Source organism: Lepus europaeus, chromosome 23 (assembly GCF_033115175.1).
Source record: "Lepus europaeus isolate LE1 chromosome 23, mLepTim1.pri, whole genome shotgun sequence".
Lineage (NCBI taxonomy): Eukaryota > Metazoa > Chordata > Mammalia > Lagomorpha > Leporidae > Lepus > Lepus europaeus.
Window position 1 is genome coordinate 13,762 of NC_084849.1, and position 18,298 is coordinate 32,059.

At 49.2% G+C, this 18,298-nt stretch overlaps 1 protein-coding gene across 1 annotated transcript; it reads left to right on the plus strand.

The window, feature by feature from the left end:
* Positions 1-1,677: 1,677 nt before the first annotated feature.
* On the plus strand, positions 1,678-15,831 carry PRDM7 (PR/SET domain 7). Its single transcript, XM_062182822.1, is given in 9 exon segments — positions 1,678-2,026; positions 2,249-2,356; positions 5,280-5,329; positions 8,116-8,272; positions 9,381-9,482; positions 10,026-10,297; positions 10,684-10,751; positions 12,474-12,753; positions 15,502-15,831. Coding segments are annotated over 9 exon segments (1,716 nt in total).
* Positions 15,832-18,298: the final 2,467 nt, after the last annotated feature.

Sequence of the window (18,298 nt, forward strand, 5' to 3'; positions counted from 1 at the left end):
ATAAAATGTACTATAATTAACTGTACTTGGAGCTCGAATTTATTTATTCTGTTTAGCTGAAATTTTGTGAGTTTTATTAACCAAGACAAAGATATTCAAATGTATATCTTTCTCCAAATTCAAAGGATTTGTGTTTTTTTAAAAAATGAGCTTCTTTAATTCTTTATCATCCTCTTCTCCAGCTGGAGTTCCAAGAGTTCAATACACATGTTTGCTCTTTTGACACTATACCATAAATGCTTGCTTTATTCTGATTCATTTTTTTTCTCCTCTGGCAGTGTAATTTCTTTTTCCCCCTTTTTAATATTATTTATTTTTTATTTTTAAAGGTATTGGTTAATATCAGATTCTCAGGGTTACAGAAAATGAATAATTCCTACAACACAATTCTCATATTAATGTGACATTAACAAAAAGAAAACAGACTCCACGTGATTCATAGATACAATTATAAGAATAAAATGATTCTTCCCTCCCTCCCTCCCTCCGCTCAGGGGCGGGAAACCTCGGCCCCGCCCAGCTGCCCAGCCTGCCAGGGCCTGAGGTACCGGTGACGGACAGGCATGGCTCCGCCCCTTGTCCCGCCCCAGTAGCTCCCCGACCAATCGGCGGCCCGCGCCTCCCGGGGCGCCCTGCGCGGGTCTGACCTCCCCAACCCGAGGGGCTCGCAGAGGGCGCGGCCGGGCGAACAGCGCGTGAGGCGGGCGGGAGGCACCGACGGGAGCCGGGAAACCCTGGAACCCCCAGCCCAGCGCCTCACATCCCCTCCGCCGGGGACCCCGACTCCTGCCACCCCCTAACCTGATGGACCCCCAAGGCCCTCAGCCGGGGACCGCGGGCACCCCAAACCCCTCAGCCTGGGGACCCCCAGGCCCTCACCCCAGAGACCCGGTTTCCCCACCGCGAGAGCCGCTCAGCCTGGAAACAACCCTGCGGCTTCCGAGGCCCCAGTAACCCCTCATGAGGGACCCCAGACCTCGGCCTGAGGGACCCCAAAACTCCTCGGCCCGAGACCCCAGACCTCGGGCTGAGGGACCCCAAACCTCGGCCTGAGGGACCCCAAAACTCCGAGGCCCGAGACCTCGGCCTGAGGGACCCCAAACCTCGGCCTGAGGGACCCCAAAACTCCGAGGCCCCAGACCTCGGCCTGAGGGACCCCAAACCTCGGCCTGAGGGACCCCAAAACTCCTCGGCCCTAGACCCCAAACCTCGGCCTGAGGGACCCCAAACCTCGGCCTGAGGGACCCCAAAACTCCGAGGCCCGAGGCCCCAGACCTCGGCCTGAGAGACCCCAGACCTCGGCCTGAGGGACCCCAAACCTCGGCCTGAGGGACCCCAAAATCCTCGGCCCGAGACCCCAGACCTCGGCCTGAGGGACCCCACTCCGCCGCCGCCCGTGGGGACGTCCCCCCCTCTGACCGGCGGGGCCTGGGCGGTCCACAGGGCCGCACCACCCCCCGGGTCCAGCGCTCCCGTCTCGGCCCCGCGTCCCTGACCCCGCGACCTCGGGCGCCCCGCGTCTTCCCCGCACCACGAAGCGCCAGGGGGCAGGAGGGACGCGGCCTGCACCCGCCAGCCCCGGGGCTGCCCGCTGCTCCGCCCGAGACGGGCCTGGCTCAGCGCCTTCTCTCCCGCAGGAGCCCTGGACGCAGACTGGAGTTGTGCGGGGCCCGGACCATGAGCGCCGCGGCTCGCGCGGAGCCCAGCCCAGGGGCAGACGCAGGCCAGGCGCGGGGGAAGCCGGAGGTGAGAGCCCAGGCCGCGCAGGGGTCAGCCCGGCGGGGAGGGCCCAACGGACGCTCCAGGCGGGCGGCGCCGAGCTGCGCGTCCGGGGCGGGAGGACAGGCTGGCTCCGCGCTCCGTCGCGACTCGGCGTCGCCCAGGGGATCCGGCGTCTTTCAGGTCCAAGATGCCTTCCGGGATATTTCCATCTACTTCTCCAAGGAAGAGTGGGCAGAGATGGGCGAGTGGGAGAAGACCCGCTACCGGAACGTGAAAAGGAACTACTGCGCGCTGGTAGCCATAGGTACCCGGTCGGCGTCAACCCCTCAGTGCCTGCCTCTGCCCACCGTTCCCCTCTGCGCGGGGACGAATCTGGACGCGGAGTTTTGCAGTCTGGCCGTACAGAGCTCGCATCTGGACCTGGACTCTCCCAGTCCAGCAGGCTTCGGGGTGCTTGTCCTGCCACCCCCTTTCGTTCCTCCTCCCAGCTCTGCCCTCTGAGGGTGAAGATTTTGCTTCTTTCCAGGTCTCAGAGCCCCTCGACCGGCTTTCATGTGTCACCGAAGGCTGGCAGTCAGAGCCCGGGCGGGTGACACTGAGGACTCCGACGAAGAATGGACGCCTAGGCAGCAAGGTGAGCGCCAGGAGGGAAACCAGTCTAGGGATCAGGCCCAGCAATATTCCGAAGGGAACAAAGGACACCTGTTACCTTCAGCACAGGGTGCAGCAAAACACCACTGCAGTTAGAGACGACGTCGTAGATCAGCAGCTGTGTTATATAGAGGCAATAAGTGGTACATGTATGAAAATCTGAAAGTGTGCATGAACTAACAAATTCAGGACAGTTTTGTTACTAGAAGGATGGACTGGCAGGTGGCTTCACTGTAGTTGGTTAGTTTTTTGCTTGTTCATTTTGAATTTTGTTTTTCGATTTTGAAATGAAGATAAAAGTATCTAAAGCAGCCTGAATGGTGATGGATGCATAGATTTTTCAGTGTCACTCTCTATTTTCTCTGTGTTTAAAATTTAACACATTTATTTTAAAACTTGTTTTTATTCAACATTGTTAATCAAGAGGCAATTAAAGAAATCTTAAACTGCACATCCTCCCAAAAGCTTCCTAAGACTAATCTCATAATAGTTTGAATACTGAATTAAATGTTTTAGAAGAAGTAACACTGGCTGGCGCCGTGGCTCACTAGGCTAATCCTCCGCCTAGTGGCGCTGGCACACCGGGTTCTTGTCCCGGTTGCCCCTCTTCCAGGCCAGCTCTCTGCTATGGCCCGGGAGGGCAGTAGAGGATGGCCCAAGTCCTTGGGCCCTTCACCTGCATGGGAGACCAGGAGAAGCACCTGGCTCCTGGCTTCGGATCAGCGTGGTGTGCTGGCTGCAGTGCGCTGGCCGCGGCGGCCATTGGAGGGTGAACCAACAGCAAAGGAAGACCTTTCTCTCTCTCTCTCTCTCACTGTCCACTCTGCCTGTCAAAAAGAAAAAAAAAATTAAAAAAAGAAATCTTAAACTGCACATCCTCCCAAAAGCTTCCTAAGACTAATCTCATAATAGTTTGAATACTGAATTAAATGTTTTAGAAGAAGTAACATTGGCTGGCGCTGTGGCTCACTAGGCTAATCCTCCACCTAGCGGCGCTGGCACACCAGGTTCTTGTCCCGGTCGGGGCGCCGGATTCTGTCCCTCCTCCAGGCCAGCTCTCTGCTGTTGCCCAGGAGTGCAGTGGAGGATGGCCCAAGTGCTTGGGCCCTGCACCCACATGGGAGACCAGGAGAAGCACCTGGCTCCTGGCTTCAGATCAGCGCGATGCGGCGGCCATTGGAGGGTGAACCAATGGCAAAAAGGAAGACCTTTCTCTCTGTCTCTCTCTCTCACTATCCACTCTGCCTGTCAAAAAAAAAAAAAAAAAGAAGTAACATAATATATAATCTATTCATGTATACTTAATCACACCACCTCATACTGTCACCTAAGAATGAACCTGTTTTCATTCTTGGAAAAGATTTGAGAGAGCTGTTTAATTTCCCTGGTCTTTCCAACAAGTCACCACAGTAGGCATCCTGGAAATAAAAAGATGCGTAATTGATATAGAAGTGAGCAGTTCATTTCCTCTTCTACTGCTTGGGCAGGACAGTTTAGAAGATAAAGTCGATCTTTCTGAACTGGAGAAAGCCAACTTGGATTAGGTCTATGGTTTCCCATCTATGGATTTCAGATTCCTTAGGCTGTCGAGAGTAGAGTAAGAGGTATGAAAGCCCACTGTTTGGTTGCACACAAAGATTTCAACGTGAAAAGAAAGATTTTAGTGGGTAACACACCTCCATGGTTTACCACTCATCTGTGCATCTTTATCTGGACTCAGAAAGCTTCCACCTTACTACTCAATTTGTTGTTGTTGTTGTTTTTTTCATGTGATGAGAACTCACATAACACAAATGTACCCTAATGGTTTTAACAGTTTTAAGTGTTCAGTGTTGTTAATTATATGTACATTATTATGCAACAGAGCTTTAAAAAGTGTACTTGAATAACCACCCCCATTTCCTCCTTCCCCTATGGACTGAAATCAGCAAACGTGTTGGCGAATCAGAAAGTCAAAGTGAGGATTCAAGCACACAAACTTCTGTTTGGCTACAAATTTTACACATGTCTTACAGGGCTGGTGTGTGCATTGAGTAGGGTTTAAACAAAATAGATTTATGTCATGGTTACCAATCAGATTTAAAAATCAAGGAGAGATACAGTAACAGTTACAGTCTGGGTTTTTTATTAAGGGAGCACACTACAGTCTCAGGTTCTGATGTTGCCTCCATGCAGGGAGAGGCAAACAATGCTTTTGTTAATTATTTTTCCTACAAAGGCCCTAAAACAGAAGGCTTACTCCTGCTTAAGTTACAGCAGATTTTCCTGGGTCATAGTTCAAAAGCTGCATGGTATCCTGGCAGCAAAGACAGCGTCCTGATGACTTAGGCCTCTTCAGCCCCCTTTCACGCTCAAGTCTGCATCCAAGACCCTTAAAAACACAACTCTACTCTGTTTCTATTTGTCTTTTTGTGACGGGCTTACTTCACTTACTAAAATGTCAAGATCTATCCATGTTGTAGCATGTGGCAAGATTTCTTTCAAGTCCTCAATCCATTTTGAATTAATTTTTGTACAGTCATCCCTCAGTATCAACCCGGGTTCAGTTCAGTTTGTTTTTAAGTATTTTATTCTTTTTGATGCTGTTGAAGAGGAGGTTCCTTTCTTAATTTCCTTTTGGGATTTTTCATTGTTAGTGTACAGAAACACAACTGAGTTTTTTTAAAGATTTGTTTATTGCTATTTTTTATTTGAAAGGAAGAATTACAGAAGGGAGGGAGGGAGAGTGCGAGATCATCTGACCACTGATGCACTCCCCAAATGGCCACAGAAAACATTGTTACATCACATCTGGATCCTATTTGGAATCATCACTCCACTCTCTGGCTCAGAATTCTTTCTCTAATGAGGATTTCCAAAGTTTTGAAACATTTACCAACCAACACTGATTTGTTGTCACCTTCCAGTCAAACCTCCTTGGATGGCCTTCAGAACGGAACACAGCAAACACCAGAAGGTGAGTATCTCCCAGATCCCATTCACTGGAAAAATTTTCCTCATGAGCCCATCACGGGCAAGAGAAGCAGAAGGCACAGCGTATACTAGGAGCTGCCGTTTCCTCTCCGGGTCTCTGTAGCATAATGTCTGACAGCATCATGGAGAGGAAGTAAGAATGGCAAAATAACCACTACCACTTGTTTTGTTTTCATAGTATTTCAGGCCTTATTTTTAAGCATTTTCGTGAATAAACCCACTTAAACCTTCCAACAACCCTGTGAGGCAGGTACTAAAATATACTAGTTTTACAGATGAGGAATCTGAGGCACAGAAATGTTGAGTTATGTGCTTGAGATTACAGTGAGTGGTTGTATAATCCAACCCAAAACTCCTCGTCTAGAGCACTTCCAAGCTCATTAGCACTTTCGTAGCTTTGCAAAGTTTGTGCTGTTTTAATCACACATCTTTACATCATTCTTCTGATTATCTCGGTCTGTTTTTCTCTGCCGTAGTAAAGTGAGAGATGCATTAAGCAGTCTGAATAAAGGAAGCTTATAAAGATACAGGCAATTTGTACTGTGAGTGGTCCAGATGAAGAATGAGAGAGGGTCCCCACCTCATAAGGGACCTGTTCTGATAAGAGGAAGCAGTTCCAAGCCCTGAGGAGTTCTGGGTTTCCTGGTTGAGAAGCAGCAAGTAAGATAATGACTTCAAGTTTCAGATAGGTTCATATATTCAGTAGAAATGTAACTTCTACAACTAATTTCAAATCCTCATTCCTGAAGGAGGAAATGACAGCCTCTTCCTCTGAGCTCTATTTAGGCAACTTTTTTTGTTGTTTGGAATCATTTATTTGGCCTGTTGCCTCTGCATTATGAGTTGAGAGCTCAGTTCATTCCAATTCTTCTCTCTCTCTCTCTTTAAATATTTATTTATTTGAAAGTCAGAGTTACACTCAGAGAGAAGGAGAGGCAGAGAGAGAGAAAGAGAGGTCTTCCATCCGCTGGTTCACACCCCAGTTGGCCGCAACAGCCAGAGCTGTGCCAACTTGAAGTCAGAAGCCAGGAGCTCCCTCCAGGTCTCCCACATGGGTGCAGGGGCCCAAGGACTTGGGCCATCTTCTACTGCTTTCCCAGGCCATAGCAGAGAGCTGGATTGGAAGTGGAGCAGCCAGGACTCAAACTGGTGCTCATATGGGATGCTGGCACTACAGGCGGTGGCTTTACCTGCTACACCACAGCGCCAGCCCCCAGTTCTTCTCAGAGCCATGAATAACCTCTCACTATTTTCTGGGAGACTGATTCAAAATTTTACTAATTAAACAAGTAGTAATAGGTCCAAGGAATGCTGAAGATAAAATCTTTGAGTCAGATTTCAACTTTAAAGATTATTGAATAGGTAAATTGATAACAGGACTGTAGGAAAAATTATTAATCTCACATTCATGCCATATTCAGTAGCTCATAATGAACATTACTATATAACATGTATATCAGTTTACAGATCAAGAAAAGAAGCTGAGGCTGGTGCCGTGGCTCAATAGGCTGATCCTCTGCCTTGTGGCGCCGGCACACCGGGTTCTAGTCCCGATCAGGGCACCAGATTCTGTCCCGGTTGCTCCTCTTCCAGTCCAGCTCTCTGCTGTGGCCCGGTAGTGCAGTGGAGGATGGCCCAAGTGCTTTGGGCCCTGCACCCACATGGGAGACCAGAAGCACCTGGCTCCTGGCTTCGGATCAGCACGGTGCACTGGCCACAGCATGCCGGCCGCAGCAGCCATTGGAGGGTGAACCAACGGTAAAGGAAGACCTTTCTCTCTGTCTCTCTCTCTCTCTCTCACACTGTTCACTCTACCTGTCAAAAAAAAAAAACTGAAGATAATTAACTAATGGTACACCCTGATTCAACAGAATTGACACAGGCAACCATGAATTGCAAAGTCAAATATTATTCTCAGGATATTGCAATTTGCAAATTGAACACCATGTTCCATTTCCACCAGTCTCACTGCTTCCACGTCTTCCCAGCCTCACTGATGCACACTCATGTTCCAGGCCTATTTTATGGCCTCTCTGCTCTTCTACATTTTCCCTTCCACCAGATGTTGACTGGTTTATGGAAGATAGCTTCCTTTTCTCTATAAGCCCTTCCTGCCTTCTTTCACAGACTTTGTTCTCCAGCTCATCTTCCCAAGTATTTGCTCTCCCTCACTTGCATCTGTACAGAAGAAACTGAAAACCAGATGGAGGGAAAGAGCCTTAAGGCATAGGTTCTAGCCCTGGATTCAGTGAGAGATTCTTCATGGCTCTGAGAAGAATTGGGGGCTGGCGCTGTGGTGTAGCAGGTAAAGCTGCCACCTGTAGTGCCAGCATCCCATATGGGCACCAGTTTGAGTCCTGGCTGCTCCACTTCCAATCCAGCTCTCTGCTATGGCCTGGGAAAGCAGTAGAAGATGGCCCAAGTCCTTGGGCCCCTGCACCCATGTGGGAGACCTGGAGGGAGCTCCTGGCTTCTGACTTCAAGTTGGCACAGCTCTGGCTGTTGCGGCCAACTGGGGCGTGAACCAGCGGATGAAAGACTTCTCTTTCTCTCTCTCTGCCTCTCCTTCTCTCTGAGTGTAACTCTGACTTTCAAATAAATACTTAAAAACACCCACTTAGATGTTGCTTTTCCCTCATGTATTCACACATCAGATATTTCCAGAGACGATGAAGCACTAAATAAAGTCATGTGTGTGAAAACACACTGCAAGCCCTAAGGAACTAAAGAAATGAAAATTATCTTTTTAATGTGACCCTTACATTAAAGGGGATGCCCAGGTTGCCTGTAAATAATGAATCTAGTTTGAAGGAATCGTCAGGAATAGCAAATTTGCTGAACACAGCTGGCCCAGAGGAGGACCAGAAACCATCGTTCCCTCCTAAAGAAACGAGGACGTCTGGACAGCACTCCACACGAAAACTGGGTAAAGAGAAAGTACTTTGGCAACTTCAGTCCCTCCAGGCCTTCTGGATGAAGGCTGATGAGGATGATTGAGATATGTGGGGCATACTTTGAATGGGTCTGGACTTATGCTGGATTAAGCTAGGAGATCAAAAATTGATTGTAATGTTGAATAGCAAGTGAACACATTAATTCTGAATTCACGTACTTGGGCTATAATCTACACAAAAGTATTGGAGCCTTTGGGAAATCATAACTTCTCTGAGCTCCTGAGTGCTAATATGCAAAATGAGGATAGGGATACGTAGCTCATATACAACAATTTCCCAGACAGCAAATCAGTTGGCCTAGTAGTGAAGATGCCCATGTCCCATAGGAGACCTGGCTCTGCTGCTGATGCCAGCTTCATGCTGATATAACCCCGGGACACAGTGATGACTCAACTGAGCGGGTTCTTGCCATCCATGTGAGAGACCTGGATTGAGTTCCCTGCTCCCAGCTTTGGCTGCTACTGCAGCTATTTAGGGAGTGAACCAGTGTATGGCAGCTTGCCCTTTCACTTTCTCTCTCTGTCTCTCTTTGCCTCTTAAATAAACAATTTTTTAAAAGTTCATGGAAAAGGAATTAAAACCTAAGTTTATTTTAGTGAAAAACCATTTTTTAAATCCATGCAGTTTTTTTGTGAACTCTTTGAAGACACTTCATATTATTTGAAAGCATTAAAAAATAAAATAATTGATACATGCAAGGTGGCCAATAAATTGACCTTTGATGATACAAACCACATTTTCTTAGTGAGATATGTCTAGGCCTCTGTTCAATACTTAACATGTACTATATCCTCAAAAATATTTTATGAATGAACAAACTATTTTTATAAGTATAAATGTTGAGAGATTAAATCTGCTGATGGGAACAGTTAGAAACTTAAATTCAGTTAGACATTGTCATTTGGTAAGTGTGGAGCCTTGGTCTCTCTGAGCCAATATTTAAGGGCAGGAAATGAGGTAGAGGGAAGATATGTAAAAGCATAGGTGATAATTTGATGGTAGGAGGTTTCACATTTTCAGATAAAGCAGGAATGAACATTCTATACTCCTAACTTCACTCACCTACCCTCTCCAACTCAGGACTTAGAAGAAAGAAAATTGAAGTGAAGATGTACAGCTTTCGAAAAAGAAAGAGTCAGGCATACAAAGAGTGCAGTGAGCCTCAGGATGACGACTACCTCTGTAAGTGACCCTCTGGCCCACTCACACTCAAAGCTCCTATGTCCTGACTCAAAATTCATCTCATCATTTGGCCCCACTTCATCCCCTTCCTCTTATGACTTGGAGTGCAAGATTGAGGCTGGGTGCCGGCGCCATAACTCACTTGGTTAATCCTTTGTCTGCAGCGCTGGCATCCCATATGGGTGCTCAGTTCTAGTCCCGGTTGTTCCTCTTCCAGTCCAGCTCTCTGCTGTGGTCTGGGAAGGCAGTGGAGGATGGCCCAAGTGCTTGGGCCCCTGCACCAATGTGGGAGACCAGGAGGAGGCACCTGGCTCCTGGCATAGTACCTGCCTTAGAGGCCATTTGGGGGGGTGGACCAACTGAAGGAAGACCTTTCTGTCTGTCTGTCTCTCTCTCGCTGTCTGTCACTCTACCTGTCAAATAAATAAATAAATAAATAGAAGATTGAGGCTAAATGATGTGAGTGCTGGGCTGTTCCTGAAGCTCTCTATACCCAGCAACAAGCAGTATACCTTTCCTAATCCTTGCTGCTCTCCTCTCCAGATTGTGAGAAGTGTCAGAACTTCTTCCTTGACAGCTGTGCTGTTCACGGACCACCCATATTTGTAAAGGACAGTGCAGTGGACAAGGGGCATCCCAATCGCTCAGTCCTCAGCCTGCCCCCTGGGCTAAGAATTGGACCATCGGGCATCCCTGAGGCTGGGCTTGGAGTATGGAACGAGGCATCAGATCTGCCACTGGGCCTGCACTTTGGTCCCTACGAGGGCCAGATCACAGAAGAGGAGGAGGCAGCCAACAGCGGGTATTCCTGGCTGGTGAGAAGTGCTTCCCTTGCCTGTCTTCTGGCTCCCCACATCCCTTCTGTGCCTTTGGTGGGATGTCTCCTCCCGCATATTAGGACATAGATGGGGACAACGTGATTAGCTCACTCAGCAGTCTTTGCACAGATGTGGAACTCCTATGTAAAGATGGCAGGTTACGACAGAGCAGGGCCATAAGAGACAAAGCAGGTGTCCTCCCTGTGGTCCTCTGCTCTTATACAAATCAACTCAGATGTCTACTGATGACCAGGAGCACAACATGTGGTCACAACTCGTGTCTGAATCCGTGTAAGCCCAAAGAGTACTGATGATAGCTGAGTAAAGTAATTCTGAATTCTTCCCACTCCAGGGAGAGTTTAACTTATTTTTCTGAAATTCAGATCACCAAGGGGAGAAACTGCTATGAGTATGTGGATGGAAAGGATAGCTCTTGGGCCAACTGGATGAGGTAAGGCCCAGAGCAAGCTGCGTTCTGGGAAGGACGCTTCTCTCTCACAAGCTGAGATTCCTTTCCTTCTCCTTACGCCTCCTTCAGTGACCCCATGCTCCTCGGTTTTCTCCAGACACTGCTCTTCAATATCATGGCCATTTTTAAAAAGATATAAGATATAAATACTATATCTTTTATCAAAACATAAATCTATATGCTACACAAAACTGGGGATAAGCTTTGAGGAGCCTAGATCTACTGGCTACTCACCCTTTGTCTAATCAACATTTATTAAGCACTTCCTGTGTGGAAAATGGATTTCAATACCTGGACAGACCATGAAACCTGTATCCTTAACTATAATTTTCCCATTATTTGGAGAAGTGCACAGTGCCTGAACAACTTAAAACACAGGAAGTCAGCTGGTGCCGCGGCTCACTAGGCTGATCCTCCACCTGCGGCACCAGCACTCCAGGTTATAGTCCCGGTTGGGGCGCCAGTTCTGTCCCGGTTGCTCCTCTTCCAGTCCAGCTCTCTGCTGTGGCCCGGGAAGGCAGTGGAGGGTGGCCCAAGTGCTTGGGCCCTGCACCCGCATGGGAGACCAGGAGGAAGCGCCTGGCTCCTGGCTTTGGATCGATGCAGCGTGCCGGCTGTGGCGGCCATTTGTTGAGTGAACCAACGGAAGGAAGACCTTTCTCTCTGTCTCTCTCTCTCTCTCTCTCTCACTGTCTAACTCTGCCTGTCAAAAAAAAAAAAAAAACATAGGAAGTCTTCCCAGCCACAGTGAAATCAAAACTGGATTCTGGAGACTGGTGTTGTAGTGCAGCAGGTTGAGCCACTGCCTGTGATGCCAGCATCCCACATGAATGCTGGTTTGAATCCCACCTACTCCACTTCCCACCCTGCTCCCTGCCAATGTACCCAGGAAAGCAGTGGAGGATGGCCCAAGGTTTTGGACCCCTGCACCTACCCTGGCTGTTGCAGCCATTTGAGGAGTAAGCCAGCGGATTCATTCTCATTCTCTTTCTCCCCCCCACCCATAACTCTGCCTTTCAAATAAATAAGAATAAATATTTTTTAAAGGATGGGGTTCTGAATCCAGAGAAGTGAGCTGTGGCAGGGCCCTGAGTCTCTGCCGAGTGCCCCAGCCCTGCTCTGCTCTGTAAGGGGCTCCCCCTTCATCAGGGGATAGGGAATATGAATAACGAGGACACTGGCTGTTTCTGTGGGAACCTGGGAAGGTAGGGGAATGGTATCTGGGTACTGTGAGGAGATTAAAGGAAGGCAGTCTTCAGCCAGTGCCTCTCTGGAGGCAAAGAGCAGGCTCACACGGCACGTTCTGTGGCACAAAACAGAAGTTAGTTTGGAGTTTGGAGAAGCTAGGCATCACTGTACTTCGTGGCCAAAGTGGAAGTCTGGACTGGGTTTTTAAATGGTTAATTAGGAAAGAGAGAAAAGCATGCTTGGCAGGATGAGCACTACAAATAGGACTTGGAACTGGGAACTCACTGACCTTGTGAGAGAGACCTGGGCAGAAACAGGAGGTTCTCCCTGGGTACAAATAGGACTTGGAACAGGGAACTCACTGACCTTGTGGAAGAGACCTGGGCAGAAACAGAAGGTTCTCCCTGGGGCGGGGGTGGAGGGAACCAAGGGGGAGGGTGGAGGCCTGGCCATCATGTGATGAGTTAGACTCAAATCTGACATGGAATGGGAACTCAGCATCTGTCTCCACCTCAGGTATGTGAACTGTGCCCGGAACGACGAGGAGCAGAACCTGGTGGCCTTTCAGTACCACAAGCAGATATTCTACCGCACCTGCCAGGTCATCAAGCCTGGCTGTGAGCTGCTGGTCTGGTATGGGGACGAATATGGCCAGGAGCTGGGGATCAAGTGGGGCAGCAAGTGGAAGGAAGAGCTCACAGCAGGGAGAGGTAGGCAGCACTATTGTTCTTTAAAATGAAAGAAAAGAAGCATTCTTCATGAGAATTTTTGTGGTTCAACTCTAAATAGATCAAATGTAATATAAAGTCAGTCAAATTTCACATCAGGTGTTTTTTAAATTAAGGATTCTTTTTTGAAGATTTATTTGTTCATTTGAAAGGTAAAGTTACAGAGAGAAGGAGATGAAGAGACAGAGAGAGAGAGAGAGAGAGAGATCTTCCATTCACTGGTTCACTCCCCAAATGGCTGCACCAGCTGGGGCTGGACCAGGCTAAAGCCAGGAGCCTGGAATCCATCGGAGTCCCATGGGGGTGCACAGCCCCGAGCACATGGGCCATCTTCCGTTGCTGTCCCAGGTCCATTGCCAGGGAGCTGGACGAAGTGGAGCAACCAGGACTCAAACCAGCAAGCATATCAGTATTGCAGGCAGCAACTTAACCCATTGTGCCACAACACCAGCTCTTACAGATTTAAAGATTCATTTTATGGGGCTGGCACTGTGGTGTAGTGGGTAAAGCCACAGCCTGCAGTGTCAGCATCCATTTATGGGCGCCGGATCAAGACCTAGCTGTTTCACTTCAGATCCAGCTCTCTGCTACGGCCTGGGAAAGCAGTAGAAGATGGCCCAAGTGCTTAGGCCCCAGCACCCACATGGAGACCTGGAAGAAGCTCCTGGCTCCTGGCTCCTGGCTTCAGATCAGCGCAGCTCTGGCCATTGTGGCCATTTGGGGAATGAACCAGTGGATGGAAGATCTCTCTTTGCTTTTGCCTCTGTCTCTTTATAACTCTACCTTTCAATTAAATAAATATAAAAACTTCATTTTATATGTCTTTGACTCTTAGAAACAACTGTTATATTTCGAATTTTTTTCTGTTTTTATATTTTAAGTACTTTATGCATAAAATGTCCTACAGCACACTGCGTTGAAAGTGTCCAAGGCAAAAAGTACTTCTTTGGCACCTGCCAGCTCTCTCATCAAGGAAGGTTCTTCTGCTCTTTTAGCTGTTTCTTTTTTTATTTTTTAGATTTATTTATTTATTTGAAAGGCAGAGTTACACAGAAAGAGGAGAGGCAGAGAGAGAGGTCTTCTATCTGCTTCACTCCCCAGATGGCCACAATGTTTAGAGCTGCGCCGATCTGAAGCCAGGAGCCAGGAGCTTCCCCTAGATGTTCTTGAACTTTTTAAAAAAGATTTATTTATTTATTTGATAGGCAGAGTTACAGAGAGAGATGGAGAGACACAGAGCTTCTAACTGTTGGTTCACTTCCCAAAGGCCACAATAACTGGGGCTGGGTCAGGTCAAAACCAGGAGCTTCTTGGTCTCCCACATGGGTGGCAGGGGCCCAGAGACTCGGACCATCTTCCACTGCTTTCCCAGTGGAAAGATGGGAGGATCAGGGAGCTGGATCAGAAGTGGAGCAGCAGGGACTCCAACGGGCACCCATATGGCATGCCGGCACTGCAGGCCATGGCTTAACCCACTGTGCCACAGCACCAGCCCCTAGATTTTTTTGAGTGAGATGAAGACAGCTGTGGAGGTTTGAGTTCTGTGTTCTCGGATGATGCTGTAGTCAGCTTTCAGAAAACAGAGTGTTGTGGGTGACCCCTTCAGAGCGTGTGTGTGAGTGAAGTTGGGATCAGAGAGGCTAGAAGTCTGATACGAGATGTATTTTTCAATCAGGACTTCATACTGCATGGGAAATAGGCAAATGCTGAATAAAATAAGTTAGGAATGAATGGCGTGAGGCCTGAGGACATGTTTTCACTTTGTGATTTGCGGAGCACTAACAAAGTTGAGGCAGCAATACCCAGAGTCCTTCAGTCCCTGGAACCTGGATGCTCTCTTGCCCAGCCTGAGTTCTGCCTCCCAGTGAGATCAGGCACGTGAGCCCTCTTTTTGAATGGAGAGACTCAAACACGGATCTACTTGCAGGTGCTCTCTTAAACACTATGTGACTTCCACATTTGTGTGTCTCCAGGGTGAGTGACTCCCAACTTAATAGATCCCTTTTTCTTCAACAGGAATGTCATGAGAGAAAATCCACCCTAAGGGACCAGTGTAGTTGTTTCTCAACAGAATAAAATAGCCACAGACATGTCAGGAAAAGTGACCTCCCCATGTGAGCGGAGGAAGGTACAGCAGATGATCAGGGAGGGTCCAGTGAAGAAAACATCTGGGATGTGGGTAGAGGTCTCTGGAGCCCCAGCTATGAAACAGTGAAGCTGCAGGATGCTACTTGAAAACCCTTAGTCTTGGGGCTGGCACTGTGGCGTAGCAGGTAAAGCTGCTGCCTGCAGTGCCGGCATCCCATATGGGCGCCAGTTCGAGACCTGGCTGCTGCACTTCCAACCCAGCTCTCTGATATGACCTAGGAAAGCAGTAGAAGATGGCCCAAGTCCTTGGGCCCCTGCACCCATGTGGGAGACCCAGAGGAAGCTCCTGGCTCCTGGCTTCGGATCAGCACAGCTCCGGCCATTGTGGCCAATTGGAGAGTAAACCAGCAGATGGAAGACCTTTCTCTCTCTCTCTGCCTCTCCTCCCTCTGTGTAACTCCGACTTTCAAATAAATGCATAAGTCTTTTTTTGAAAAAAAAAAAAAAAGCCCTTAGTCTGGCCGATACGTAGAAAAGGCCTCTGATGTGGGCTTTCTGGATATCTGAAGAGGTAGAGAAAAATAGAATGAAAAAAATACACCATACAGGAATGCTTGGGTTGCTAACATGTACAGAACAAATAGTGGGGCAGGCCTCACTCACAGCAATGCAGATGGCCAGCCTGCTTGTCTGTTTCTGCCCTAACCAAAAACCTCCTCTTTCGGCAGAGCCAAAGCCAGAAATCCATCCCTGTCCCTCGTGCTCTCTGGCCTTCTCCAGTCACAAGTTCCTCAGTCAACACATGGAGCGCGGTCACTCCTCTCAGATCTTCCCAGGAGCACCTGCAAGAAATCACCTGCAACCAGCAAATCCCTGTCAAGGGAAAGAGCATCAGAAGCTGTCTGATCCACAGAGCTGGAATGGCAAAACCGAAGGTCAAGACGTCAAAGAAAAGTCCAAATTCTCATCCAAAAGGACAAGGCAGAAGGAGATCTCAAGGGCTTTTTCCAGCCTTCCCAAAGGACAAGTGGAGACCTCAAGAGAGGGTGAGAGAATGATAGAGGAAGAGCCTAGAATAGGCCAAGAATTGAATCCAGAGGACATAGGCAGATCATCTGTGAGGGCAGGGCTGTCAAGAATTGCAGGAGTCAAGTATGGAGATTGTAGGCAAGGCCTCAGTGACAAGTCACACCTCATTAATGGCCAGAGAGCACACACAGGGGAGAAGCCCTATGCTTGCAGGGAGTGTGGGCGAGGCTTCACACAGAAGTCATACCTCATCAGGCACCAGAGAACACACACAGGGGAGAAGCCCTATGCTTGCAGGGAGTGTGGGCGAGGCTTCACACGGAAGTCATACCTCATTAGTCACCAGAGGACACACACAGGGGAGAAGCCCTATGCTTGCAGGGAGTGTGGGCGAGGCTTCACACAGAAGTCAAACCTCATCAAGCACCAGAGGACACACACAGGGGAGAAGCCCTATGCTTGCAGGGAGTGTGGGCGAGGCTTCACACAGAAGTCAAACCTCATTACTCACCAGAGGACACACACAGGGGAGAAGCCCTATGCTTGCAGGGAGTGTGGGCGAGGCTTCACACAGAAGTCAGACCTCATCAAGCACCAGAGGACACACACAGGGGAGAAGCCCTATGCTTGCAGGGAGTGTGGGCGAAGTTTCACACGGAAGTCATACCTCATTAGTCACCAGAGGACACACACAGGGGAGAAGCCCTATGCTTGCAGGGAGTGTGGGCGAGGCTTCACATGGAAGTCACAGCTCATTACTCATCAGAGGACACACACAGGGGAGAAGCCCTATGCTTGCAGGGAGTGTGGGCGAGGCTTCACACAGAAGTCAGACCTCATCAAGCACCAGAGGACACACACAGGGGAGAAGCCCTATGCTTGCAGGGAGTGTGGGCGAGGCTTCACACAGAAGTCAGACCTCATCAAGCACCAGAGGACACACACAGGGGAGAAGCCCTATGCTTGCAGGGAGTGTGGGCGAGGCTTCACACAGAAGTCAGACCTCATCAAGCACCAGAGGACACACACAGGGGAGAAGCCCTATGCTTGCAGGGAGTGTGGGCGAAGTTTCACATGGAAGTCACAGCTCATTACTCATCAGAGGACACACACAGGGGAGAAGCCCTATGCTTGCAGGGAGTGTGGGCGAGGCTTCACACAGAAGTCATACCTCATTAGTCACCAGAGGACACACACAGGGGAGAAGCCCTATGCTTGCAGGGAGTGTGGGCGAGACTTCACACAAAAGTCACACCTCATCAGGCACCAGAGGACACACACAGGGGAGAAGCCCTATGCTTGCAGGGTGGATGGGTAAATCAGGGGGGGAAAAACACATTTCAACAACCACCGGGGGACAAGTGTGGCCACCACACTCCTCCACACTGCAGCTCAGAGAGGTCTTCCAAAGTCTGCTGACTCCTTACCTTCCTCAATAGTGCAGAGATCAGAAATAACTGATTCAACATCCCTCCACTTTTATAAGAGATGAGTTAGAAAAATGGGAGAGTTGCCTGAGTGTTCATGGGATGTTGACTTGTGTTTGTTTCCCACACCAATCCCGTTTTGTTTTATTTGTTTCTTTATTTCTTGGTCTCTTCTAATAAATTTTGTCTCCATGCAAATCTGAAGCCCAAGCACATGCCTTATTCTGCTCTTACTAAGGACAAGAGTTCCAGCCCAGGTCTCTACAGGAATTCATCCCTGAAAAGCTGTGAGCCTGCAGTCACTCTGGCTAAATTACTGGAGGATCAGCTCAGGGCCCTGGGAAAGAAACCCAGGAAATAATACACAGTCAGGGCCAGGAAGGGGTTGTCTGTCTCCTGGAGTGTGGCTGCTTCTGCCTGGCCTCCACTCTGAGATCCTCCTACCTCAGCTTCTCCTGGCTCCTTTCCTGCTGTCTCCAGCCTCTGTACCCTCAGAGGCAAAAGCCAGACATGTTTGTTTGTGTGTTGGGGGGGGGGGGAGTGCAGGTGTGGTACGTCTGCATGTTTGTACCTTGCATGTCTGTGTGGGTGCATGTGTCCCTGTGCACAAGTATTTGTGTGTCCTCTTGGAGGCACCATTTATTACCCCCTTCCTCTGGGTCCTGTGGAGGAGGGGCCAAGGGTCCTGGGACAGAAAAGACCCCGACAGGGTCTTTTAGCCCCTTTTAGCCCCAAGCTGTGCTGATAGGGGCTGGGGAGTGTCAGTGAGGAGAGGCCCACTAGCTTGTGGGTAGCCCTGTCCCCAACTCATGAATCCACGCATGCAGGCAGTGCATTAGTGTGGGGACAATGGTTGCTCTCATGAGAGGCGTGGAAAACCAGGGAAGAGCAGCAGCCAGTTCCAGGGTCTGTCCCAGGCAACACCGCTGGAAGTGGGGTGTGGTGGGGGGCGGTGGCATTGCCCTGGCCACCAGCAGAGAACCTGGACTGTGTTACCAGGGGGGGTTTCAGCGGGGGTGGCTCCAGATCACTCCTGGCACCTGCCACCTCTAGCACGTGGTCTTCATGG